Source organism: Balaenoptera physalus (assembly GCF_965194825.1).
Source record: "Balaenoptera physalus genome assembly, chromosome: 11".
In the NCBI taxonomy this organism is placed as follows: Eukaryota; Metazoa; Chordata; class Mammalia; order Artiodactyla; family Balaenopteridae; genus Balaenoptera; species Balaenoptera physalus.
This window is the reverse complement of record NC_138896.1, coordinates 38,822,101-38,848,934: the sequence shown is the minus strand read 5'-3', so window position 1 is coordinate 38,848,934 and position 26,834 is coordinate 38,822,101. Positions and strand designations below refer to the sequence as shown.

The following is a 26,834-nucleotide window of genomic DNA, read 5'->3' as shown; positions in this document are numbered from 1 at the left end:
ACACATATATAGTCATGTAAGACGTTAATAGTATATTTAAATTTACTGACCTGGTTTCTTTTCTTCCAAATTTGTCAAAAATAAAAATTGAAATGAAATCAGCATTTTTTTATAGCTCAACTGATATACATTATTATTCAGCCTCAGGAATGGGTAATGATTCTCATAGTAGATAAAACCTAACTGAATTTTTAAAAACTCCACTTCTTTAGTACTGATTGTGGTTTTTATGTTCCCATAGCAGTGTGATACAGTAATGAGTGAGTAAGGCATTGCGTCTAGAATATCTGTGGTGAACCTGTTGGACTTGAATGTAATCATTCCCTAATCTTACGATGTAAGGACAGGATACATATCCAGCACCACACCTATGGGGAGAAGTTCTAGAATGCCTCATCTTGCTTGCAGATAAATTGTGTTCCTCCTTCCTTTAAAGTAAATGCAGGAATATTGTCAGTGAACAATATCCTTTTACCAGTTATTCCTGAAAAAGGAGAGGTATAATTTGAAAATTTAAAGATACTCCTATTTTATTTTTTTATTGAGGTATAGTTGATTTACAATGTTGTGTTAGTTTCTGGTGTACAGCAGAATACTGTACAGCAGTATTCTGTTTATTTATATGCATATATTTCTGAATCACTAATCCAAAACTCCTAATTTATCCTTCCCCCGCTATGGTAATCATAAATTTGTTTTCTGTGTCTGTGAGTCTGCTTCGGTTTTGTAAATAAGTTCATTTGAAGATACTCCTATTTTAGCCCCTGCAACTTGGAGGATATATAATGAGGTGAAAAATGTAATGGCGGATTTAAAAATATGGCCATGCATTTAGTTATACTATATATTTCTCATGCAATAATATCATTTTTAAGAAAAGTGATACTAACACATATATCATTCTAATCTCCATTTTTGTTTTTTTTTTCTTTTCTTTAGAGAATCTAGGAAAAGATGTCAAGTAGGAACTAGTATAAAAATTTTTAGAAAAATAGACGACAGGTAGTAAAGTTAGAATAGTGATGTTGAAAACAAGCCGCGCGTGAGTAGCTACTAAGCTTTTAGCTGTCACTGCGGTACTTACTGAGTGGACTTCTAACAGTCTTATGAAGATCAGAGCTTTCTTAGGGTTCTGGATTATTGTGTAACTGTCCATTAATTTCTAGGTACCTGGTGACCCATCTCATGGGGGCAGATCTGAACAACATTGTGAAATGTCAGAAGCTTACGGATGACCACGTTCAGTTCCTTATCTACCAGATTCTCCGAGGTCTCAAGGTACAGACAGTATTAGTAATAATTTTGAGGAATGAATTCTCTCTCTCCCTCTCTCCCTTCTATTTAGGGCTTAAGGGAAAACAAACAAAACTTTTCTTATGGAAAATTTCAAATACAGAAATCACAAGTACAATCATAGTGTAATGAACCCCTGTGTTTACTCAGCGACCACAATTACCAACATATGGTTAATCTTGTTTCTTTTGTATTCCCCCAAACCCTGGATTATTTTAAGGCAAGTCTAGGCATCATATCACTCCACCCATCAATACTTCTGTAGGCATGTCTGAGAGTTAAAGACTCTTCAGTATTACATCTAAACAATAATAATAATTTCTTGGTGTAATCTAATATCTGGTCAGTGTCATGTTGAAACTTTGAAAACATCCTCAAGAAGGCTAATTTATTTGTGGCAGGGGCAGTTTTTAAATTAAACCACCTTTAGTATTTAGCATCTTTGAGTCCTTATTGTGCTACAGAGCACCCACCAGGAAACAGGTTGAAAGCTCTATTTCACTTATACTTCAGCTCTATGAACAGAGTTGATGGTATGGAAATCATAGTTATGCTAAATGTACAGACTACTGATAACTACTTGTTCTGATTTCTAATCCTGCTGTTAATACTAGCATTTCTTATTGACTCATAAAAATGTACTTCAAATATGTCATATAATATGACAGTAGGAGGCTGGACATAACTTTAACTGATTTTTTGCTTTTTCACAGTATATACATTCAGCCGACATAATTCACAGGGTAGGTATTGTCTTTTGATTAAATTATTGGGGTGCTGGTGGGTGGGGAGACTGGCCAGATCCTAATCTAAGCTTATTTTAGCCAGTGAAATATTGACTGATTGCAACTTTTCTCTAGGTTTAACTAAAGAAAGAAGATGTATAGTTTTTACCTATTTAAGGCTAATGAGGACTAGATAGTGGCTATAGAATGGAGATTGTTTATAGCTAGATGAAGTCTTTTTTTTTTTAATTTATTTGTTTATTTTTGGCTGCGTTGGGTCTTCATTGCTGCATGCGGGCTTTCTCTAGTTGTGGTGAGCAGGGGCTTATCTTTATTGTGGTGCACAGGCTTCTCATTGCAGATCACAGGCTCTAGGCGCGCGGGCTTCAGTAGTTGTGGCACGCGGGCTCAGTAGTTGTGGCTCGCCGGCTCTAGAGCGCAGGCTCAGCAGTTGTGGCGCACGGGCTTAGTTGCTCTGCGGCATGTGGGATCTTCCCAGACCAGGGCTCAAACCCATGTACCCTGTATTGGCAGGCGGATTCTTAACCACTGCGCCACCAGGGAAGCCCTAGATGAAGTCTTTTATGTTTAGCTCTTCATCGTTACCTTTAGGGAGAGAATTTACCATGTGTCATAAAGTTGATCCTGTTCTCTCTTACTTGCTTCCTAGGACCTAAAACCTAGTAATCTAGCTGTGAATGAAGACTGTGAGCTGAAGGTAGGATGCAGTGACAGTGGTAATTGTTTCACCTTGTAACTATATGTTTAACTAACCAGGCAAATTTATATAGGGAATGTGTTTATAAAGCCAAGACTTTTTTTTTTTTTAATTAATTAATTTATTTATTTATGGCTGTGTTGGGTCTTCGTTTCCGTGCGAGGGCTTTCTCTAGTTGTGGCAAGCGGGGGCCACTCTTCATCGCGGTGCGCGGGCCTCTCACTATCGCGGCCTCTCTTGTTGCGGAGCACAGGCTCCAGACGCGCAGGCTCAGTAGTTGTGGCTCACGGGCCCAGTTGCTCCTCAGCATGTGGGATCTTCCCAGACCAGGGCTCGAACCCGTGTCCCCTGCATTGGCAGGCAGATTCTCAACCACTGCACCACCAGGGAAGCCCCAAAGCCATGACTTTTTATCTGAAAATTCTTATTGTCCTTAGGAATATCATTAGACTTTGAAATTTAAACCAGAGATTTAGTAAGCTTTAGTTTAAGTGATATTGAAGGTAGCATCAGGTGTCTTGTTTTCATTCTAAAATAAAGTTAAATTGAAATTTAATATATTAGTTATAGTAAAGGAGAATTATAGTATGAATATCAAGTAAGCAGTCCTCTTGAAGAGTAATTATTAGATTTTATGGGTTTCTAAGAGAAAAAATGGCAGAAACACACTTATTCAAAATAATTCAAAGAAGAGATAATCTATAAAGAGCAAGCAACTCTGGAATTTTTTGTTTCATTTCTTTTTTTACTCAATTTTTTGGAAACGTAATTTACAATAAAATGCATCACTTTAAGTGTACATTTGACAAACTTATATAGCTGTGTAACCACCAACACAGTTATAGTAAAGAACATGTGCATCACTCCAGAAAGTTCCCTTGTGCCCCCTTCCTAGCGAGTCCCCACACCTCTACCCCTAACGCTGGCTTCAGACAACGACTGATCTGCTTTCTGACACTATAGAGTAGATTTATCTTTTCTGGAATTTCATACAAGTGGAATCATACAGTATTTTTCTATGTGTGTCTGACTTTTGCTTAGTATAATATTATTAGATCCATCTGTATTGTGTGTATCAGTAGTTCATTCCTTTTTGTTGCTGAGTAGATCCATTTTATGATTATACCACAATTTACTTATCCATCCACCTATTGATAGACATGTGCTTCAATTCCATTTCAGGGCTGTGTAAAGCTGCTATGAATATTCATGTGCAAGCCTTTGTGTGGCACATATATTTTCATTGCTCTTGGATAAATGCCTAGCAGTGGCATTTTTGGTTTGCTTTTTGTAATTTCATTTTTTTTAAGTTCTTGCTGTGTTCCCCATGCATTCTAAGCATGGACCAGGAAATATGTTTGTGAAAGTGCTGTATTGTTCTCGCTTTTTATAAGGCACTGGAGTTTTTTCCCTCGTGCTTTACAAGCCTTAGGAGTTTGTTCCAGTGCCTGATTTCTCTTCTCTCCCTTAGATCTTGGATTTCGGACTGGCTCGACATACAGATGATGAAATGACAGGTTATGTAGCCACTCGGTGGTACAGGGCTCCTGAGATCATGCTGAACTGGATGCATTACAACCAGACAGGTACTACTTGCACTTGTGTTTAGGGCCTTATTAATACTATGTTGTGTGTATTTGGGGTTCTCAGATGTGGAGATGGCAGGAGTAGGAAGAAACATTTTTTTTCTTCCCTCAGTGATCATTTTAAGTCCACGAATAGAAAATATTTCAGTTGCTCAGATAGAGAAAGTGGGGTTTTTCAAACTTTGTGATTTAGCAGTTGGCTTTTTACTTATTTATATTTTCAGCATATTCTCTGAGTACTTCTGCCTGAAGACATTGGGTTCATAATATTAACCTCTCAATATTACTTGGGAGAATCCATCATTTCTATCAGTAAGGAACCTTTGCCCCTTTGTGAACAAGCTTATTTCTCTTGCCATAACTATGTTTTGACTTAGCCCACCCATGAAGCCCTTTAATGTGGTGAAGGTCTTAGCTTATTTATTTGTATAAAAATGAGTATGATTGTTGAACCTCAGATGTCTTAAATATTAATTTGAGTATTTCACCCCTTAACTATAGTTCCATTTGTAGCCAAGTATGATAATAGTGACATTGTATTACTTTTATTTCTCTTTAATTTTGCCAGTTGATATTTGGTCAGTGGGATGCATAATGGCCGAGCTGTTGACTGGAAGAACATTGTTTCCTGGTACAGACCGTATCCTTTAAAAAGTTTTGGGTTCTTGTTTCTTGTCTGTATTTTGGTGTCCATGGTAGTATATTATTTTTACCTATCTCTAGGAAGGGCTTTCAGTTACTTGCTTTTATAGTCCAGATATGCATTGTGAGATCTGCCCTCTTGCTGAGTATCTTGCCTTGCCAAGAAAGAGGCTTCAGTTTATTTTGAGAGTTGCAAAAATTCCTCATAATCTGGAAAGCCCTTTAAATCTTTCATATGTCATCTTTTTTGCAGCAAGTTCCTTATTAATCTTCCCACAGCCCTTCTGCAACCTGAGTGTGTTGGTGAGAAGTTCTAGATCTCAATGACTGGTTTAGTCTTCGTTGCACCAGCGCTCAATGAACACAAGATAACCATTTATAAATCGGGGGTATCTTGCTTTTATGTTTGATTTACATATTAAAAAGGCTGTATTTGGTCCTTGTAATGATACACCTGCTGACTCGTTTTGTTTGTTGTCTAACAACAAATAATAAATGCAAGGAGATAAGGTCACCCTGTCATGTGCCTTTTTTTCCCCTCAGTATGACTTTATTTTTATCCCAGATTGTAGCCAAACCTTAATTTACTTCCAGAGTTATTGTCTAGTTTATGGTTTATCACGGCCCCTTTATTTTAGCCCCTTTCTTGTCTGCTGCATGCCCATTTCACAGTTTAGTAATAATATCATCAAAATGTGATTTGTTGTAACTCCCATCTGTTCCACTTGGGGAAGATGTTTAGGCAAGAAAGAATTTTGAAATATTTGTCTAGAATTACGTTTGAAGATTTTTGTAAAACTCATTTGACTAGCCCTCCGTGGGTTTGGTTGGGCTTTTAGAGATGCTGCAATTGCCTGTGTTCTATCATGGTTAGAGACCTAAAAGCTGTTTTAGTACCTCACCTAAGCAAACTCATTGAGTTTGTAAACCAGATTGTCAGTTCACTGGCTTACAGTTGGGATAATACTCCTATGGTGACTGTGATGTTCATGTTATCGATCCACATATTCTATCTTCTGCTAGAGTGTACTTTCCTAATGAACTGAAAAACCTCTTGCTTCAGCCATTTATTTCCCTCTGAGTATTACTGGATTGATACAGAATATAGTCTCCTTATATAGCTCACCTTATTCCTCCTCATCCCCAGATTCTAATTTTAATACCTAGTGTTTCTCCTTTGTCCTTTGCTTCATTTACCTTATACTTGTTTCTTAGAAATTTGATATATGCATTATAGTCCAAGCTAAGAGAATTAGGGAAAATTTGTAATTTTCCTTTTCCTCAGGTACATACCTTAGAGTCCCATTCTTTAGTCCTCCCAAGCACACTGCTCTGATGTTGTCCTCTGTTCCCCCTCTTCTTCCTCTTCTTTGTATCTATATCTCCACCTACAGTCAGTCGTGGACACTCATACCTACATAGACACACAAAGTGGTAGAGAGAGACAGAGGGTAGAGCATACTGGTTAAGAGCACATGCTCTGTAATCAGACTTACAGGGTTGAGGTCTTACTTAGCTCTTATTTACTCCCAGCTCTGTGACTTTGAGCAAGTTGTCTAACCTCTGTCTCTCGGTTTCCTTAACTATAAAATACTGATAATAGTACATACCTCATAAGGTGGTTGTGAGAATTCAGTGAGATGAAATCTGGAACGTACTTAGAACAGAGCCTGCCAGCAGCTGTTAGCCATCATCTTCATCAGTGATCTTTGGGAAGCAGTTTCTCCCTTCATCTTCCCACTTTATTGTCTACTTATGAATCATTTAAAGGCTAGTTTTTTGTTTTATTTAAATTCTGTAACAGGTAGTAAAGGACGGATCCCCTTGGCAGGGTACTGGTAGAAAGGTTTCAAAGCAGTTGTGTGTGTCCTATGGTCCTATCTCATAGGACAGCTGCCTACTGATGGCTTGACCCTTTTAAAATGCTAACTTTCAGCCTCTAAGAAGTCTTCTCTCTTTTTTTTTTTAATACATTTTATTTATTTATTTTTGGCTGCATTGGGCCTTTGTTGCTGCACGCGGGCTTTCTCTAGTTGCGGTGAGCCGGGGAGCTACTCTTCGTTGCAGTGAGAGGGCTTCTCATTGCAGTGGCTTCTCGTTGTGGAGCACGGGCTCTAGGTGTGTGGGCTTCAGTAGTTGTGGCTCGCGGGCTCGAGCGCAGGCTCAGTAGTTGTGGCGTACAGGCTTAGTTGCTCCGCAGCATGTGGGATCTTCCTGGACCAGGGCTCGAATCCGTGTCCCCTGCACTGGTAGGCGGATTCTTAACCACTGCACCACCAGGGAAGCCCCAGAAGTCTTCCCTTTTATGCATACTTCTTTTCCCTCTATGAACTTTAGGTAGAAAACCTAGCATTTAAACTTTTTACTAGGAGATTCTCTTTTTAATGTATGAGAATTCATTTCAAAATTCTTATTTTAGTAATACACTGTTTCTTTTCTACTTGGCTCCTTTTCAGACAGATGTTCTCCTGGATCGGAACGTTCAAATTCAGAGGATTGTATTTGTAATATACATAACTCCCTTCTTGTCAGTTGCCATCTGTGTGGATATAGCTTTGGTTGCCTGGCAAAGGGAGAGGAAAGTGTTTTCTATTACTTTTTCAAATTCCCAGTTGATTCTAGTGTGCAGCCAGTATTGAGTACAACTAGAGTTTACCCTGGTTGGATTTTAGTTTTAATCTTTCAGGCTGACCTTGAAAAAGTTACTTAGCAGTTTTTCCTCATTTTTTTTTAAGGTACCAATGAGATCAGAAAAATTAAGAATCTAGAATTATCCGCGTGGGGACCTAGAAAGATGTTAGAAAACATCTAGTTGAATCCTCTGTTTTTATAGGTAAGGAAACTAAGAACCCAGAAAAGATAGATACAAACCTATGATCTGACTCAGGTCTTAGTTTCTTTCCAATATTCTATTTGTTGCCTGTTCTCCTAATTTCTGAAACTTATTTTCTTAAAACCTTTGCAGAATGTGCTGGCCCCACACACTCTTCTGTTGCCCAGAAGGGCATTCAGCTACTGCTTATTTATGATTTTAAAATGCAGCTGAATGCTGAGGCAACCTCTAGACTATGCTCTTTATTTGAGTGCACAGTTTTCTCCCTATTTTCCTCAATTATTATTTATCTTGCATTTGGAACTGATGGTTTTAGCTTCTAGATAAGAACTATCTAATAGAACTTTCTGTAGGCTTACAAATGGTTTATGTATGTACTGTCCAATATGGTTGTTGGTAGCTACCAGCCACATGTGGATATTGAGCACTTAAAATGTGGCCAATGAAACTTAGAAACTGAATTAAAAATATTTTTGTGGTTAAGTATATAAACATAAAATTTGCCATTTTAACTTTTTTTTATTGTGGTAAAATAAACATAACATGAAATTTACCATTTTAACACTTTTAAAGTATACAGTCCAGTGGCACTAATTATATTCATAAAATTGTGCACCCACCACCACTACGTCCAAAACATTTTCATCACCCCAACAGAAATTGTACCCATTAAACAAAAACTCCCCATTCTTCCCTCCCACAGCCTTTGGTTACCTCTCTTCTACTTTCTGTCTCTATAAATTTGCTTATTCTAAATATTTAATATTAAGTGGAACCACACAATATTTGTCCTTTTTTGTCTGAATTATTTCACTTAGCATGTTTTCAGGGCTCATCCATGTTGTAGCATGGATCATAACTTCATTCCTTTTTATGGCTGAATACTATTCCATTGTATAGCTATACCATATTTTATTTATCCATTTATCTGTTCATAGACACTTGGGTTGTTTACACCTTTTGGCTATTGTGAATAGTGCTTCAGTGAACACTGACATACAAGTATCTCTTTGAGTCCTTGCTTTCACTTCTGTTGGATATATATCTAGGAGTGGAATTGTTGAGTCATATGGTAATTCTGTATTTAACTTTTTGAGGAGCAGTCATTGTTTCCCAAGCAGTTTCACCATTTTACATGCCCACCAGTGATGTATGAGCAATTTCTCCACATCTTCACCAACATTTCTTCCTTCCTTTCTCCTTCCCCCCCTCCCTTCTGTCCTTCCTTCCTCCCTTCCTCCCATCCTTCTTCTTTTTTAAATTATAGCCATCCTAGTGGGTATGAAGTGGTATCTTTTTGTGGTTTTGATTTGCATTTCGTTAATGACTAATAATGTTGAGTATCCCCCTGTGTTTACTGGCCGTTTGTATGTCTTCTTTGTAGAAATATCTGTTTGAGACCTTTACCCATCTTTTAATTGGATTGTCTTTTTGTTGTTGAGTTTTAGGAGTTCTTTATATATTTTGGATATTGAGCCTTCACCAGATATATGATTTGCAGATATTTTCTCCCATCTGTGGGCTGTCTATTCACTTTTTTGATAATGTCCTTTGATTTACAAAAGTTTTAATTTTGATGAAGTTCCAATTTATCTATTATTTTTCTTTTGTTGTTCATGCTTTTAGTGTCATTTCTAAGAATGTATTACCAAATTCAAGATTATGAAGATTTACTGTATTTTCTACTAAGAGTTTTATGGGTGTATCTCTTATACTTAGGTCTTTGATCCATTTTGAGTTAATTTTTGTATATGATGTGAGGTTGAGGTACAACTTTATACTTTTGCATGTGGAAATTCAGTTGTCCTAGTACCATTGATTGAAAAGGCTATCCTCTCCCACTGAATGGGTTTGGCACTTCTGTCAAAGATCAGTTCTATTCCATTGGTCTATATGTCTATCCTTATAGCAGTACCACACTGTTTTGATTACTCTAGCTTTATAGTAAGTTTTGAAATCAAGAAGTGTTAAGTCCTCCAACTTTGCTCTCATTTTCAAGATTTTTTTTTTTTCTCTTTGGGCTCCCTTATAATTCCATATGAAATTGAGGATTGGCTTTTCCATTTCTGCAAAGAAGGCTGTTGAAGTTTTGCTCGCGATTATGTTGTATTTTTAGATCACTTTGGGTAATATTGACAGCTTAACAATATTAAGTCTTCCTATTCATGAATATGAGATGTCATTCCACTTATTTAGGTCTCCTTTCATTTCTTTCAGCAATGTTTTATAATTTTCAGTGGACAAGTTTTTCACCTTCTTGGTTAAACTTATTCTTAGGTATTTTCCTAGCATCTTTAAGATGCTAGTTTAAATAGAATTACTTTCTCAATTTCCTTTTTGGTTTGTTCATTGTTGGTGTGTAGAAACATAACTGATTTTTTTTGTTGATCTTGTAGCCTGCAACTTTGCACAGCTGAAAGCTGAGAGCTCTAGTAGCTTTCTTGTGGATTCTTTGGTATTTTCTATATGTAGGATCATGTCATCTGCAAACAGAGATAGTTTTACTTCTTTCCAATTTAGATGCTTTTATTTTTTTCTCGTTTCTAATTGCTCTGACTAGAACTTCCAGTATAATGTTGATTAGCAGTGGTGAAAGTGGGCAGCTTTCTCTTGTTCTTATCTTTCAGCCTTGAGTATAATTTAGCTCTGCATTTTTCATAAATACTCTTTATCATGGCAAGGAGTTCTCTTCTGAATAGTTTTATAGTTTCATAAAACTCATAGTTTTATGAGTGTATTTATCTGAATTTTAAATTTTATTAAATTTTCTTTAGATTACATTTAAATTTAATCACATGTGATTATTGGTATTGTATTGGACTATGCAGTTTTAGATCTTGACAAATCATCTTCCAATTGTACCTTTTTCTCATTTTTTTTTGCGATTAGTCTTCTTGAGAGAATCTTTTGTTACTAGTTGTTAATAATCCCTGGAGTTCCCCTAAAGATATAAGATATACTAATTTTTGTCTTAAAGCTAATTATGTTTTTAGGTTAGAAATTATTCTCATTTGTGACTTTGCAAAACCCTTCCAACTAGCTCAAAAATAGTACTTTTTTTTTTTTTTTTTTTTAAGAATGGAGCCCTTCCTCATAAGTCTAGTTGACTGGGTATATATATATCAAGTGGACACACCTGAGAGAACTGTATATTAGAAGAGAGTGGGGACACAGAATGTGTCTTCAGGTATGGTGCTAACTTATTTCAAAAACCATTGGTTCTGAAAAGAGTAAGCCAATTAGAAAATATTACTACTAATGCTTGACAGTCTGCAGCCTAAGGAAGAGAGACAATGAGTTTCCTAGCCCTGTTGCACATCAAATACTGTTTTCTTCCAGACATCTCAGCCTTGGCTTACTATTGTTTTCCTTTTCTAGGTAATCAAATGAATTTCGTTCATGTGAAACTTTTCTTTCCTTCTTTCATTTTAATAGAAATGGTAACTAGACATTAACTAGACATTATCATTAACTTCGACATTAACTAGAAGATAATGAGGCTCCTGCCATCAGCTTGCTGCCCTACTTTATATGAATTTTATTAGTGTTTACTGGCTCCTTAATTCTGCTTTATTTATTTCTTCTCTTGATTTTTTTCAAACATTTTATGAACTACTTCAGACATACAAAAAGACAAGGAAAAATAAATGAACACCTATGTTTATATGACCCAGATTATGAGATAAAACATTGCCAGTAGAGTTAAAACTTCTGGTATACCCCTTCCTGTCACATCTACCCCTTTCTTTCAGACATTGGTTTCAAACAGTCTCTCATTTTAAAAAAACAGTTGTACTTCAGACACTAAAAGCAAGTGTCCTAATAAATGTTAAAGAAGAAAAATATTTTAGTAGGTTATTTGCCTTTTCTTCTCTAACTTGAGAATATATTTCCCCATTTGAAAAGGCTAGAACTGTCAGGCTTGTCCACAAATCTAAAGTACCTTAAAAATTTTTCCTTGTATGACAGTGAAAATGCCTATTTTGATGACCAAGAAGAGAAGGAAGTAAGCTAAGTCCCATTCTAGTCCACCTGTCTGTCACCAGGGAATTTCCACAGGTCTTTGTTCCAGCTTTGCCTCATATGGATTTTTTTTTTTTGTTTGAAAACTGCAGTTCATAAGCAGCAGTAGTCGCATGTAGGTTCTGCAAATGGTCCTCTTATTCATCTTCAACTCTCCAGCTTGCAGAGGTTTCCTAGGAGTTGCCTAGAACACTTAGAAGTGAATCGAATATCCCTCTTTTACTTTCCCTCTAAATACCCCATTACCCTTAAGTTTTTTTCCTTGCCTTTTCATTCTGGCCACCTTTTACTTTTGCTACAGAGGACCTAGTCTAAAGAGTAACCTTAAGCCTAAGTTGTTTTAGGAAAAATCAGGAGATTTATGATTTAAATTTTGACATTGTGATTATTACAATTAAAACACATTTTTGACTAACAGTAAAAATATCTGCTATCTAGGGAAAAATGGGTTAAACCTGTTAAGAAGGATGGCTTGCTGTGGAAATAATTGTCATAATGTGGTAAATTTTGCTTTGCTCTGCTTATATAGCTACTTGAAGCTCCTTCTGGCCTTAACTGCCTGGACAAATTGTAGTGGCCTTACAGTAGCTGGTATTATTGGAAGACTGACCTGTATATCAATGGATTTGCCAGCTCTTGGAGAACCTATGGTGATTTCCTATGAGGTTTGCATGCTTTGACTTCCTTCATGCAAGTGCTTTTAGCTACTAAGTAGATTTTTATTTTGCTTTGTGTGTTTACTAATCTCCTAAGTATTGGCTGTCATGCTGTACCAGCTCTTTGTCCATACCCCTTACACACTCATCGCACTGTATTTGTATACTCTTTATGGTGTAAACACTTCAGATGGGGCGTTTGCATATGAAATGAAGCAACTTTTCTTGACTTCTTTTTTGTATATAGACTTTCCATTAGAGTATGGTCATTCTAGATTTCTCAGGGCAAGACAGAGGGGTGGAGCTGAGTTGGAAAGCATATTACAGGAAGTCTTTTCAAGTTAATATTTATTGAGCTACTCAGTGGAAAGTGGTGGAGGTAAGATGGTACCTGTCCTCCAAACCAGAATGATCATACTCAGCAGAAAGTGAGTTATAGGAGTCACTTGAACAAATATCTGCTCTCTGCTTATAAAACAAGGCGGAGTGATAAGAATACTATAATAGAGGTATAAATAAGTTACTGAGAAGAAGCAGAAATTAATTCAAACTCAGGATATCCAGGAAGACTTCATGGCAGAGTTCTTGTTTGAGCAGGACTTTGAAGAGTAAATAGGGAAAGAAAAGGTTTTGTAGGAGGGGAGAATGGAGGGTATTCCTGTTTATGACTTGGAGAAATAAGAAGTTGGAAGCTTAAAAGTGCCTGGAATATTTGGTGTGAGTTGAAGCATTGAGTGCATTAAGGAATAATAGTTTGAGGGAGAGTCAGAAAAGAGTCTTGATGCCAAATCAGGGAAGGCCGTGAATTTGAGGCTGAGGAATTGGGGTTTTATTCTTCAGGCCTGAGGTTGTTAAATACTGGCTGAGGCAGGAGAACGACATGGGGTCCCCCAAGTCATTGTTGTCATAACCACTGTGACCAGTGGAAGTGGCATACTTTTCAGGTATGTTGGGGTGAAGTTTAAGACACTTGAGAAACTGCCCAGAGTCTTCCTCAGAGGGAGTATAAAACTTGATTCTCATTTTCAGTAGTCAGAAGTCTTTTATTTAAGAGTGCCAATCTCACTAGTATTATTTCTAGAGATTAGTTTTGATGCATTTTTTGTAAAACTACCTGTTTGAGAATTTAAGTAGTCCAGTTTTTTTTCTCATATGTGATATACTTTATCTTGTGCGATAGCTACCCCGTTAAATTTGTTCCTTAAGAATGTGAGGGAACTAAATTTTCGTAAACTGAATCATTTCAAATGAGCAAAGAGGATCCTATACTAAATTCTGTTGTAATACAGTTAATTTGATTATTTTAGAGCAAGATGGTATCTGTCCCCACTGCCTGCTCCGTCCCCATTAATGTATGCTTTAAAATTGTTTTCTTGACAACACTTTGAATTAAGAAATCAGTATTGAAATTTTAGCCTCCAGAACACATTGATTTTTGCCATTTGCAGAGGCAAAATTTTCTACTATTCTTTTTTAAATTTTTAAATTTTTATTTTATATTGGAGTATAGTTGATTTACAGTGTTATTCTCTATTATTCTTAATTCAGAAGTAACTTCTGTGAGTGGACTTGCTTTTAATTTATTTTGTATAGAACATAAATTGTTTGAGTCTACAATGGGGTTCTGCAAACCTTTTCTTAAAGGGCCACATAGTAAATATTTTAGGCTTTGGGAACCATACGGTTTCTGTTGTAACCACTCAATTCTGCTGTGTAAGTTGAAAGCAGCCATAGACAATACATAAACAATGAGCATGGCTGTGTTCCAATACAACTTTATTTTCAAAACAGGCAGCAGATGGGGTTTGCTGACTCCTGTCTAGAATTTTGTTGTGTTTAAGCCAATTTCATATCTGGAGAAAAAAAGAGAATAGGGCAGGATATTATTGCGTAACCAATTCCTGTAACTCAGGCAACTATGGCTTGCAGAGGCCATTATTTTTAAGTTACACTGTACTGCCTTCATATGTATAATCATAAACAGAAATAGTTTCTTGCATTTTCTCTCCTCTCCATCCTGCTGTACCTTCTTAAATATTTTGAGTGCCCACCATGTAGCAGATGTTAGGCTAAGCACTGGGGATAAGTGGTGAACAGGCAGAGCAGCCCCTCTCCTCATAGATCAGTAGAGGTGACAGACAATAAGCAAAGGAAGCAATTATAGATTGTGACGAGCACTGTGACGTTATCAAGCACTGTGCTGAGATGGAGAATAACAGGGAGGGCAGTGCTTCTTCCATAGAGCGTTGGGGGAAGCCTCTCTGAGCAGGTGAAGTTCAAGCTGACACCTGAAGTTGAGAAGGATCTAATCATGCAAGAAATCTGCCAGGTTTTTTTTTGACAGGAATCAGAAGATAGTCATCCTCTCCTCCTTTTCCCTCTGAATGTCAATATAGACATGGATAAGCTATTCAAATTTTCATAGAGAATATTGAAAGCTATTTTATAATATTTTTTTTCTCTCCTTTTAGCTTTTTAGGCAAGGCTAAAAGCAGTAAGAACATATGGAAAATTTCTGTCTTCTGGTCAGTACATGTACATACATAGTGAATATGCATAGAAGAGTTGGCTGCCACAATAAAGATCTGGGCATTGTAGCCTATTATTTAGAGCTCTGGGGATGCGTGAGGTTTGTTAATACATTTATAAAGTTGAAGCCTCATATGTTCTATGTTGTTACGGTGCTCCAGAAGGCTGTGCAGATCCAGTGAGGTGGTGGGGCCCTCTGCTGGCGACTATCGCTCACAGTTCTCTGCTTAGCATAGTCAGTGTGGACAGAGAGGTTTTCTGGAGGACATCTCAAGTGGTTAGGCCCCGGGAGCTTCCCAGGCCCCTGTCGTATTACAGACTCCTTAGATCAAGCCTTAGGGGAATATTCACAGGTAGGCTTGTACATCCCTAGCTCCTATGCTCTCTGCTTCTTTCTTCTCTGTGGCCTTCTGCTGACCAGTGCTCTTCGCTTGACTGGCTGCTGGTGCTTTGGTGGAAGGTAAGGAGGTAGGTGTGAGCTGAGCATATGGACTGAGTGATGCTTTTGTGCTTTCACATGCTGTCTTTGGCATCTAAGTACCCAGCTATAGTCGCTTCACTTTACTGATAGGGGATGTTGACAGAAGCACAAAATGAATATAAGTTGGATATGTGTGTGGTCGCATTTTGAGTCTCTGTACAGGAGGAGCCTGCCCTACTTGAAGTGGCCGCCCCGCAGAAGGCGTGACCTAGATGAACTCACCATTCTGGCTTGGTTTGGGGTTTTTAATTTTTGTTATTGGGGTGTTTTGTTTGTTTCGTTTTGTTTGTTGTTTGTTTTTCATTTTTATTTTGTCCCAACATTTTCCTTTATAGTCCACCATTAGATATTGATCAGTTGAAGCTCATTTTAAGACTCGTTGGAACCCCAGGGGCTGAGCTTTTGAAGAAAATCTCCTCAGAGTCTGTGAGTTGATGCTTTGATTGTAATAATCTGCCCTGTTGGGAGCCTCTGCCACTTCCCTTCTGTCAGTCTGTACTTTGACCCGGGTATGTTTGTAAGCACATATGCCCTTTGTGTGCCGACTTCCGAGATGAAGGGTGTGTGTGTGTGTGTGTGTACCTACCTGCCTGCTCACATGCATGAGCGTGTTTTGTTTTCTCTCTATCTGGGTATGTAATAGTAGAGCATAGGAGCTTGTATTGGGCAGTAGTATGCCAGTAAATGAGATTTGAGATTCTAATCCATTCCAAGAGATTAATGGAAAATTTGTTGTCTCCATTCTCCAGCCCTGACTTCATCTTTCTCAGAGTTTCACATACACGCAAGGGCTCCTTTCACTTTTTGGTTAGTGTTTATCCTCAGAGCATGAGCCTCACCATGTATTAGTCTAGCTTTATCACTAAAAGAATGAAATGTGCGTTGTCTGCACTCTCTTGCCCTTTTCCAGAAGTTACTTTCTTTTTATTATTTTAGAATAGACAACTCGCACATCTTGTGTAAGGTGTCTGTTCCCCACAGGGGTCCCTCTCTACCCAGTCTCCAGACCATTAGAGGTAACAGCCCCACTCCTCACACCTCAGATCCACAGGAGTAGGGTTGTAAATCCTTCTCCCACAGCCTGCCTTTGTAATTATAAGTTTGAGTAACCTGAGAAAAAGCTTTGGAGCTAATGCCTTCCTGCTTCTAAGCAGGCATTTAGAGAGAAGCCATGGGAATGTGACTCTGGCTTACTTTGGCTCTCATTTCCTGCTGTTGGTCATTTTCTTGGGCCAAAGGCGTGAGGGAAATCATGAAAGCCCAGTCTTTCTCCCCTTTCCCTTCTGTCTGCTGCCAGGCACTTGGATAAATGGGAAAAAGAGCTGTGGAGCCAAGTTCCAGTGGTGCCTTTCTGTATTCTCCTCCGAGCGTTTCTGACTGAAGGGGTCCCTTTGCCCAATTGGAAAGACTGCTGGGTAGCCAGAGGCAGGCTTTTAATTTGTTTCATTTAAGATGAGGAAGCAAAAGCACAGAAAGACTGTGACTTGCCCAAGTCATGCACTGAGTCACTTGGCAGAGCTGAGCCTACATCCCAGATGTTCTGATAATGTGTTCTAAACTTTAATCTCACGATTGCACACTGTTTTGAAAGTCATTGTCAGAGTTATCAACCACAGTGTCAGCCTGAAGGAGTGTTTTCTTTTGCTCTATGAAATGCAGAAAGCTGGGTTGGAGTGAATCAAAGAAGATATGGGATGATGCTTTTTTGTCTTAAATGCATTTGCTTAGAAAGATTGGCTAATAGAGAGGACATGGGGCAAGGGAGTGGGATTGGGGAGGAACTTGGTTTATTAATGAATAGTGCTTATGAGACTGAGATAGCAAATGCATTCCCTCTCTGGGGGTGGCCACTAGCAGCTCTTTCTCAGTCTTCTAGCCCACCCTCAGCCACCTGCCCTATAGGTGTGTGCTGTTAGTCACAAGAATTTCTAAAAGAAAAAGTGTGGGTAAAATGATCATGTTTACCTGTCATTAATCCATCTTTTTTTTTTTAAAGAAAGAAACAACACTAAGTGCCTGACCTAATAATGAAATGTCTTTATCTTATGTGATATAGGGCACATCGTACATTTCAACAGCTCTAGTATAGAGTTGGGCATAATAAAATTGAGTATCAGAATACAGAACTTAAGTAATATTGTATTGAGTATAGAAATAAGAAAATGGTGTTTTTTTTCTCCTGCATAGTTATGGCTAGTGCATAAAAGTAATTTAAACATTGAAAAGGGTAGACAAGATTAATTTGATGTTAGTGATACTGCTCAAGTACTAGTTTATCTTAGAAGCACATGATTTGTGGAACACATGATACATAAATAACAAAGCCAGGTGAGTAAAATGGTTTAAAGCTTTTCAAAGTGAAAAGAAAAATTCATTAGTGGAGGAATGTAGTAAACAGAGAAAGCCAATAGCTATTTTCGTTACTCCTGAAAAGTAGTGAAGAAGTGATGCCATTATTTACTGATTGATGGAATTCAGTCAATAAATAATAGGACATTCTGAGTAAGAGAGTGCAGTAATAGATGGGCTGACTGAGAACAAGTTAGCATGTGCCATGAGAAAGGGGATAAATGGGTCACGATGGATGTAAGGAGAGAGAATTTTTTTTGTTGGTGACCCAATACCTATAGTAATCAGTGAAAGGACAAAAAAAAAAAAAATCATATTAAGAAAGCAAAAGCCCTTTCACTGACTCACTCTCACATTTTTCTCTGGAAATATTTTCTTCCTAACTTCCCGACAAAAAGGGGATATAATAACCTCTTTGACTAAAGGAGACAAAAAAAAAAACAAAACAGAAAATGTGCAGGCCAAGTTATTATTCACAAGAAAGAAGAGAAAGGTGACAAGATTTTAACATTTAAAACCCAGCTGGTATTCCTATTGCTGGTTTACTTATTGACCCCCTTTTGTTCTTTCTCTTGGCATGCAAAGTAGTTTGTTATGTAATTTATTTAGAGGTAAATCTAAACTTTATTGAGAATGTTAAAAGAACTTCATACCACCTTTTGAATTTGCTGGCTTCCATCTTTGGGCCAGGGAGCATGAACGGCAGGTTGGAGCTCATGGCCCCAGCTCTTTCCTAATAGCCAGCCTTGAACATGTGTTTGTAGTAATCTGACCACTAGGGAATCTGTGTTCAGAGGATGAGCTAAAGTGGAAAAATCATTGAGGGAAGCCACAAATAAGTGAAATTACTTGATTCGGGTACTTACTGAAAATGATGCTACAACAGAAGGAGAGAATTAATAGATAACAGCAAAGGGAATATGAAAAGGCTTTTATTGTGCTGAGGATTTTAAAAATCCCATCACTCTACTTTAATAAGCAACACATGATAAACTAACAATTCTTGTAGTGTTTGTGTTAAAATTGATGGGACAGCTAAATGAGAGAAGTTTAGAGTACAACTTACCTACGTGCGCATACATTTGGAAGGCCTCATAGTTCTGCCTTTGTCAGATACTTGCAGAGTGTTTTGCCAACTTCCTCCAGGATGTTTGTTAAGCAAAAGTCAGTCTGTTCACCTGTTAAAGAGACTTGTGGGAGAAATCATTGTGGCATGCTGTAATACTGTCAGCAGCTTGTGACTTCTGTTTTGTCTCTGCCATTAGCTTCTAACTTTCCCCCCATCTCCCTGTCACTTACCATTGTGTGTTTGTGGCATGTATTTTAAATGTATCACTAACTACTGTCTTTGAAACTTGGTACTGCTTATCAACCCACATACCACCTTGGTCTTACCTTAGGAGGGGTGGTATTTTAGAGAATCACCTAAACCTGTGCCACAAAAATTTAACCTCTACCTTAAATGGATATGTTGGACATTTTATTATATCCAAAGTTGAGTCAAAATTTTCTGAATCCTCTCCATTTACCCCACAAGCAAACACGTTTTGGCCATCAGTACTTGAAAACAGTTCTCTGGCTGGCATCCTGGATCCAAGGGGCAGTCTCTTTCCAGGGAGCCTAAATATTTAATGTTAAAGATGATGCTAAAACCAAAAGAAAGTTTTTCTTCTCCACATGGCCGGTCACTGGCTACGTGCCTACTAACTCTCATGCCATTCACAGAAGCATGATTTCATATGCAGCCTTGGGCTCTGGCCTGGGGTGGGTGGGATGGGTGGAAGTAGGCTATTTGTTTGTTTGGGGGTGGCTTTTTGGCCTTTTTTTAAAACTTGAGTTGAAAGTTATTTTTCGCACTGTATGCTTAACAATGCCCTTGACTAGGCATCTAAGATATTAACCAGCTTCAGCAGATTATGCGTCTGACGGGGACTCCCCCTGCTTATCTCATTAACAGGATGCCAAGCCATGAGGTGAGAACAAATAGACTGTGCAAGGATATCTAATTCAGAGGGCCACATTCTCATTTTATTGCCACTGTATAACCAACACAGTTTTCAATGTCACTGAATGCTTGCATGTGCCTTGAGGGCTACTAAGGCAAAGACTGCCTATGTGCTATTACAGAATGTTGACATTTGGGATAAAACGTCACCCAATCCTGTGAACTGAGAATATAATTTACAGGCTTGTACTTAGAAAATGATGTTACTTTTATATTTGAGTTTTATGAATTTAGTGCTCAAGAGGAAGTTGGTGTTTTCCTAGGATTCTATGCCTACAGTCAGGGTATGCTACCATCTAATGATTTTCAGCTGGAGGTGTATTAACTGAAGGCCATTAACATCCTTTCCTATTCATCCATTTTTTTAATGACCGAAGGAAGAGTCTTCATTTAAAAAGAAAAAACAAACCTATAAAATGTCTAATGCTAGTAAGTACTATATTTAAAAGAAAATATGCAAATAATATAAATAAATTATGAACACTTAGATAGGGTTAGGTGCCTTTTTTACCAGTGCTTAACTACTTAATCTAACTGGTTTTATCATCAGAGATGATTGGGGCACTTCTTTCTAAGGTGCCCTTAATCTTTTTGGGAATCAGGTTGGCAACACAGCTTTATTCAGGTAGTCTTTTTATTTATCTTATTATAGGGAAGATTGTTCTCTGCATGAGACAGGTCTCTTAACTCTGTTTTCCATTCATTCTTTTATCTACATGCTCAAGTAGGAAGGGATAACAGGCATGTCAATAATTCAATTCCTAGAGCTTTCTTTTCAAATCAGAAAGATTCTCAGCTGCTTTTCAAAGTGGGCCTCTCCTGCTTGCTCTGCATACAATGACTAAGAATGTGAAGTTATTAAGAGGTACAAACTACTATGTATAAAATAAATAAGCTACAAGGATAGGTTATACAGCACAGGAAATATAGCCAATATTTTATAAATAACTCTAAATGGAATATAATCTATAAAAATTTGAATCACTGTTATATACCTGAAACTAATATAATATTGTATTATATGTGTTAATATTATAGATATAATTTATATATATATATAAATTTTAAAAAGGTGAAGTTGCCCTAGCAGCTAGAACCATTTCTAACCTTGTATGTGTGTGTATATACGTACATACATAACTATACATGCATACCTTTAAAGAAGTTTTACCTCAGCTACTCAGATGGACTGATAGTGGGATTTATTCTTTGAAACAGGGAAGGTCGTAAACTTACTTTAATACCTAATATCTGAAGCACGCATTTATGAGTTACATTTGTGTTTATATGATTATTCTCAAGACCAGTGTTTGGTTTTGCCTTGATTAGAGCTGTCAGTCCTTGAAAGTATTTAGCACCTTAAGTTCCTTAGAATGAAGTCCAGAAATTGTCAGGCTTTCCTTTCTAAAGGCGACAGTGATAGCAGCTAATGTTTATTTGAGCTCTCCCTCTGAACCAAGTACCACGCTAAGGAGGTACTGCTTTGTTATCGCTAGTCCTCGCTCCAGCCCTGTGAGGTAGGCACTGTTATTAACCCTGTTTTATAGATGAAGAACTCAAGACTTAAAGAGAATAAGTAATTTACCCAAAGTGGTAAAGTCAAGATTCAAACTCAGGCCTGTCCCACCCCAAGGATCAAACTTATAAAACCTATATTGGTATATAAATTTTTTGTGTGTCAAAATTTTAGTTGGAAGCTCTCATGAGTTTTATCTTGCTTGAGTATCACAATAACCATATGGTATAGGCAAGCCAAATACTAATATCTAATAGTAATACAAATATTTTACAGATGAGGTAATTGATATGCTAGTTAAGACTTGCCCAAGAAGATGTATCTTACAGGTGGTAGGGGAAGGATTTCTGCCTAGGCTGTGTAACTTATCCACGATTCTTTATTACTCTTGTTAAATTGGTTTAGTATTTTTAAAATGTGTTTGAACCTCTTAGAATAATATATATAATGCTTACGTTTACTTTCTTGTCACCATGAATATTTTGTTAGCAAGGCTTAATACTGATATCCTTTTCATATACTAAGAGTACCTGCTGAGATCAGCACCATCAAAAGACAGTTGATCCTAGACTTTCTTTGGGAATACCAATCCCTATGCCAACTGCAGCTTTTTTAGGAAGGCTGTCTCAGAAAGGTCTACTTCTTAGATATCTTTTTAACCTTCTGATCCTGTGACCAGAATGCTAATGAAAGGGAACTTAATTGGTTCGCATTTTTGTTCACTTGAAATTTAACTGTGAGAGATAGCAGGAGTAAATAAAGGTGCTGATCGTAAATAAGGAGGTTAGGATGGCAGTAAGAGAGAAGTATTTAAAGAATGTCAGTGACATTCATAAACACTGAAGCTAGCAGACCCTGTCAGTTAACACTCGTTCTTTGACACGACCCAGACTCTTTGAGAGCAGCAACAATACTGAACAAAGCCATTTTGAAAACCCTCTGTTTTACAGGCAAGAAACTACATTCAGTCTTTGACCCAGATGCCAAAGATGAACTTTGCAAATGTATTTATCGGTGCCAATCCCTTGGGTAAGTTGACCATATCCTCATCTAATGGATTCAATATCAATATATTCAATATTGGTTATGATATAAGTTAGGGATTTGAAGAAGAGTTTTTCCTTTTGACTAAATATCGTACCATTAATTAAATCTTGGAAGGAGGTAAATAATGCCATTTATTATCCGTGTTTGTATTGTCAGGTTTTTTTTTTTTTTCAGTCTCATGACATGCTTATATATTTATATGATCACAGAATTTGATGGGGGAAATAGGCTGGGACAGTGAAGAAAGGAGAGAAAGTAATGGGAATGCTAGGAGAACAGATTGAGGGATACAGGAAGAAAGGAACAGAGAAAAGCCTGTGAGTCGTTCACCACTGCTGTTGGGTTTTTTTTTTTTTTTAATTTATTTGTGTATTTATTGTATTTATTTTGGCTGCGTTGGGTCTTTGTTGCTGCACGCGGGCTTTCTCTAGTTGCAGCGAGCGGGGGCTGCTCTTCGTTGCAGAGTGCAGGCTTCTCATTGCGGTGGCCTCTCTTGTTGTGGAGCATGAGCTCTAGGCCCGCGGGCTTCAGTAGTTGCGGCATGCAGCCTCAGTAGTTGTGGCGCTTGGGCTCAGTAGTTGTGGCGCACGGGCTTAGTTGCTCCGCGGCATGTGGGATCTTCCCGGACCAGGGCTCGAACCCATGTCCCCTGCATTGGCAGGCGGATTCTTAACCACTGCACCACCAGGGAAGCCCACTGCTGTTGTTTTGCAGTGTCCCTCACTGAGGGAGAAAACAGCCGAAGCACAGATGGTGGTTAGTAGACCCACCCAGGCGCTTCCTGCAGTGTGCCCTTCTCTACCTACAGGTCCCGTCGTCCTCATGTACTTTTCCCTCCCCCTCTTCTCCTTTTGCCCTTAGAGACTTAACCATTCTCTCTTTGCAAAGCTAATTTGCCACCGCAGACTTTAAGGAATGGCTCCATATTCCTTCCTGCCACCATCACTTCCAGGATCTTTGGCAAAGGGACGTAACAGTGGCAGCTGCAGGATGTGTACTGCCTTGGCCAAAATAAAGAGTTGCTTTGTTCCTTAAAACCAGGGGCTGATGTGTACTTTTTTGGTCCCCAAAAGTGTTATTGCCTCAGTCTCTAATTCCCTGACTCTAGGAGAAGACAGGGGACAGTGCTATTTAATGACAGACACAGAAAAATCAGACCAGGACCTCCCTATGACAGGAGGGGAGCAATGCTGTGATAATAGTACAATCAACCTTCTTACTTTTCTGAAGATTGTATCTTAATAGTATGTTTTGTTGTTGTTGTTTTTAAATTTTATTTATTTATTTATTTTTGGCTGTGTTGGGTCTTCGTTGCTGCGTGCGTGCTTTCTCTAGTTGCGGCGAGCGGGGGCTACTCTTTGTTGCAGTGCATGGGCTTCTCATTGTGGTGGCTTCTCTTGTTGCAGAGCACGGGCTCTAGGCATGCAGGCTTCAGTAGTTGTGGCACACGGGCTCAGTAGTTGCAGCTCATGGGCTCTAGAGCACAGGCTCAGTAGTTGTGGTGCATGGGCTTAGTTGCTCCGCAGCATGTGGGATCTTCCCGGGCCAGGGCTCGAACCCGTGTCCCCTGCATTGGCAGGCAGATTCTTCTTAACCACTGCGCCACCAGGGAAGTCACTTAGTAGTATGTTTTTAAATCTCAGTTTTGGTCATCCCTCTGCTTAAGGGTCCCAGCAGCCGGGCTTCAGGTTTAGTTTTATCCTTCTGAGAGCTGACACCCATGACAGCCTCTTTAGAAGTTGGAGTGAAGGCTAAGTGGCTTTACTTTTTTAAGTACTTCATCCACGGTGATTGTTTGAGAGCAGTTTAGTGTTACTGTGATAATTCTTACAATAGCAGAGATGCTCACACTCTTTGAAGTGTTAGGCAGCTATAGATGAGTCCCTGTCGGCCTTGGAGATGGAGAGTATGTCAGATCTCAGCTGGATCACTCTCATATCTAAGAATAAATCCACAAACTCATCAGGGGTATACAGAACTCTGCTGGGGTTGGCTTGGGTTTGCATCTGCCCTGGTATGCTCTGATTGGCTTTGTATGATTTGTTTATACTGTGTTATCTAGTTCAAGGGTCTGTGAGACGCTCTCTTTGAGTTGTTAAGTACTGTAGGATGTTGGGAAATTATGCTGTGTGCTGGTCGCTTCCCTGTCTGTCATTCTGTTATGAGTTTTTTCATCATATCAGCTCACGTTTTAGACATGGCAGTGCTCACTGTTTGACTTCCTGATGGCTGACTCAAAGAGATTTGTTAATTCATTTTTCCGAGGAAAGGGGAATATGTGTGTGTCCCAGCAGCTTATTTGGGTCACATCTATCCTGATAGGTGTCCCCCTTCTCTGGAATCACGACATTTAAGCATTCAAAAGAACTGGATACCACTTAGTACTGCAGGCTGCTAGTGAGTTGAAGGAGGCTTGAGCCATCTGCTGCTCAGCACTGCAGTTCTCAAAATTTAAACAGACCTATCTGTCCACTGCCCAGTGATCTCATATAAAGAGTCTCTTCTTGCAGGCAGAACATGGTGTTACTGACCAGGAACTTGTGCCCAGCATATTAACCAAGAAGGAATATACTAACAGTGTAAATATTGACAGCTCTATTTTGTCCATTACTGACTTCATGTTTCACCATTATCCTCAAAACATGAAGTAAAACTTAAATTGCCCTTTGATGGAGTGTGTGTATTTGTATCTGTCAAGATCTTAGAGGAATCTTTTTCTTAACCTTGATCTTATTTTTTATCAAAGTATTGGTTATAAGGACATGGTTCTTTTTACCCTGGGGGTGGCAAAGACTCATCATATGACCCAAACAACACCTGATAAGGTTATTTTTTCTAAGTAGAGAAGAAGAACATATATCTAGGCAATTTTCCCAATGCTTTAAAGTGTAAACTTATGAACTTGACACATAAATATTCACTTTGTTCCTGTATTCCTCTGAAACCCACATTTCTCCTTTGGATTACTCTGGAATTGAGGCTGCAGGACAGGGGTCTTTTTCATCCTCCAGTGTATGCAGCATGGATCTCTTCAGGAAACAGTCCTCCCCTTCACTACCCATCCCTGCCCCCTTCCACATTTAAGGAGACATCAATAATTTGCAAAGCCTCAAATGCCTTTGTTACACCAAAGTGATAACTGTTGAGATGTCATTATTTGTCCTCCCAAGTGCCACCGTTCTGAAACTCAAAACATCCTCATTTGTAAGAATTATAAAAAAAAAAAAAAGAAAACAAAAAAACCCACTGTTTTGTGACCCCCTAATGAAATAGTTGCTGGGAAGGAAAAATCAATGGATGCTGAAAGCTGTAAGTGAAAGAAACTGATATTTACCTGGTGTATCCCACAGGGTACTTTCTTGGGGCAAAAAAGAAACATCTTAACCCAGTGATCAAATTTAGCTTCATTATTAATGGGACAAATGGCTTTAATGTACCATCAAGTACATAGCATCACCTATGAAATATTCTTTCCAAAAATATTTATAACCCAATTCTTACCAAATTTTCAGATCTAACAGGGTTCAGGAAATACAAGGAATAGAGGAAAACAAGGGTGTAGGTACATGATAGCACAAGACAACTGGGGGTGGGTATTTTCAGGTCAAAGTTAGGAAAAGATAGGGGTTAGAAGTGGGGGGATTATTTCGAGACTAAGGAAACTCAATCTAATGCAAAGCATGGCCCTTAATTGGACCCTGGTTTGAACAAACTAGGTATAAAAAACAACTTTAGGGTAACTGAAGAAATTTTAACATGTACTGGATTTTAGATGATATTTGGGAATTATATATTTGTCATATGTAATAACAGTTGTATGATTGTATAGGAAGCTATCTGTATGCTGAAATATTTAGAGGTAAAGTTTCATGTCTGTAATTTTATTTTAAAATGGTTCGGTGAAAAATATATGTATATATAGATAAAGAAATACAGAAGGTTAATTGTTGGTGGTGGGCATATGACTATTCACTGTCCTATTATTTTGTATACTGAAACTGCTCATAATGATTTTATCCAAATACCATGTCTCATCCCCACACCCATAAAAAATCCTCAATTTGTTCATTAGATCCATTAGATGAATATTCACTTGCCTTATGTTAGTAATAAACAGAAAGGACAAAACAGTAAGAAACCGGCCCTACTTACCTCTTGTAGATTACTTTAGTTATGGGCTTTCATTCTGACATTTTGACCGTAGTGGTAGCAGTTTGACACTGACATTCCACAAAAGCTTGTTCAAACACAATCTGTTACTTTTTAAAATTCTTCTTTAGTAATATATTCTTCTCTAGTTTTTTTTGGTTTTTGTTTTTTAATTAATTTATTTATTTATTTTTGGCTGCGCTGGGTCTTCATTGCCATGCGCGGGCTTTCTCTAGTTGCAGCGCACGGGCTTCTCATTGCGGTGGCTTCTCTCGTTGCGGA

The 26,834-nt window shown here is 38.2% G+C and overlaps 1 protein-coding gene across 5 annotated transcripts in view; it reads left to right on the top strand.

The window, feature by feature from the left end:
* Positions 1–26,834, top strand: part of MAPK14 (mitogen-activated protein kinase 14) — a 69,784-nt gene that overhangs the window by 39,165 nt on the left and 3,785 nt on the right. For 3 of the 5 annotated variants that reach the window (XM_082412680.1, XM_082412682.1, XM_082412678.1), the window contains exons 4-10: positions 1,167–1,278; positions 2,007–2,036; positions 2,689–2,736; positions 4,208–4,322; positions 4,891–4,962; positions 15,833–15,912; positions 22,307–22,385. In XM_082412680.1, coding sequence (XP_082268806.1) covers positions 1,167–1,278; positions 2,007–2,036; positions 2,689–2,736; positions 4,208–4,322; positions 4,891–4,962; positions 15,833–15,912; positions 22,307–22,385 — 536 coding nt within the window. Of the gene's footprint in view, positions 1–1,166; positions 1,279–2,006; positions 2,037–2,688; positions 2,737–4,207; positions 4,323–4,890; positions 4,963–15,832; positions 15,913–19,728; positions 19,809–22,306; positions 22,386–26,834 lie in introns of all 5 variants that reach the window. The other 2 variants (XM_082412681.1, XM_082412679.1) reach the window with 1 other exon arrangement.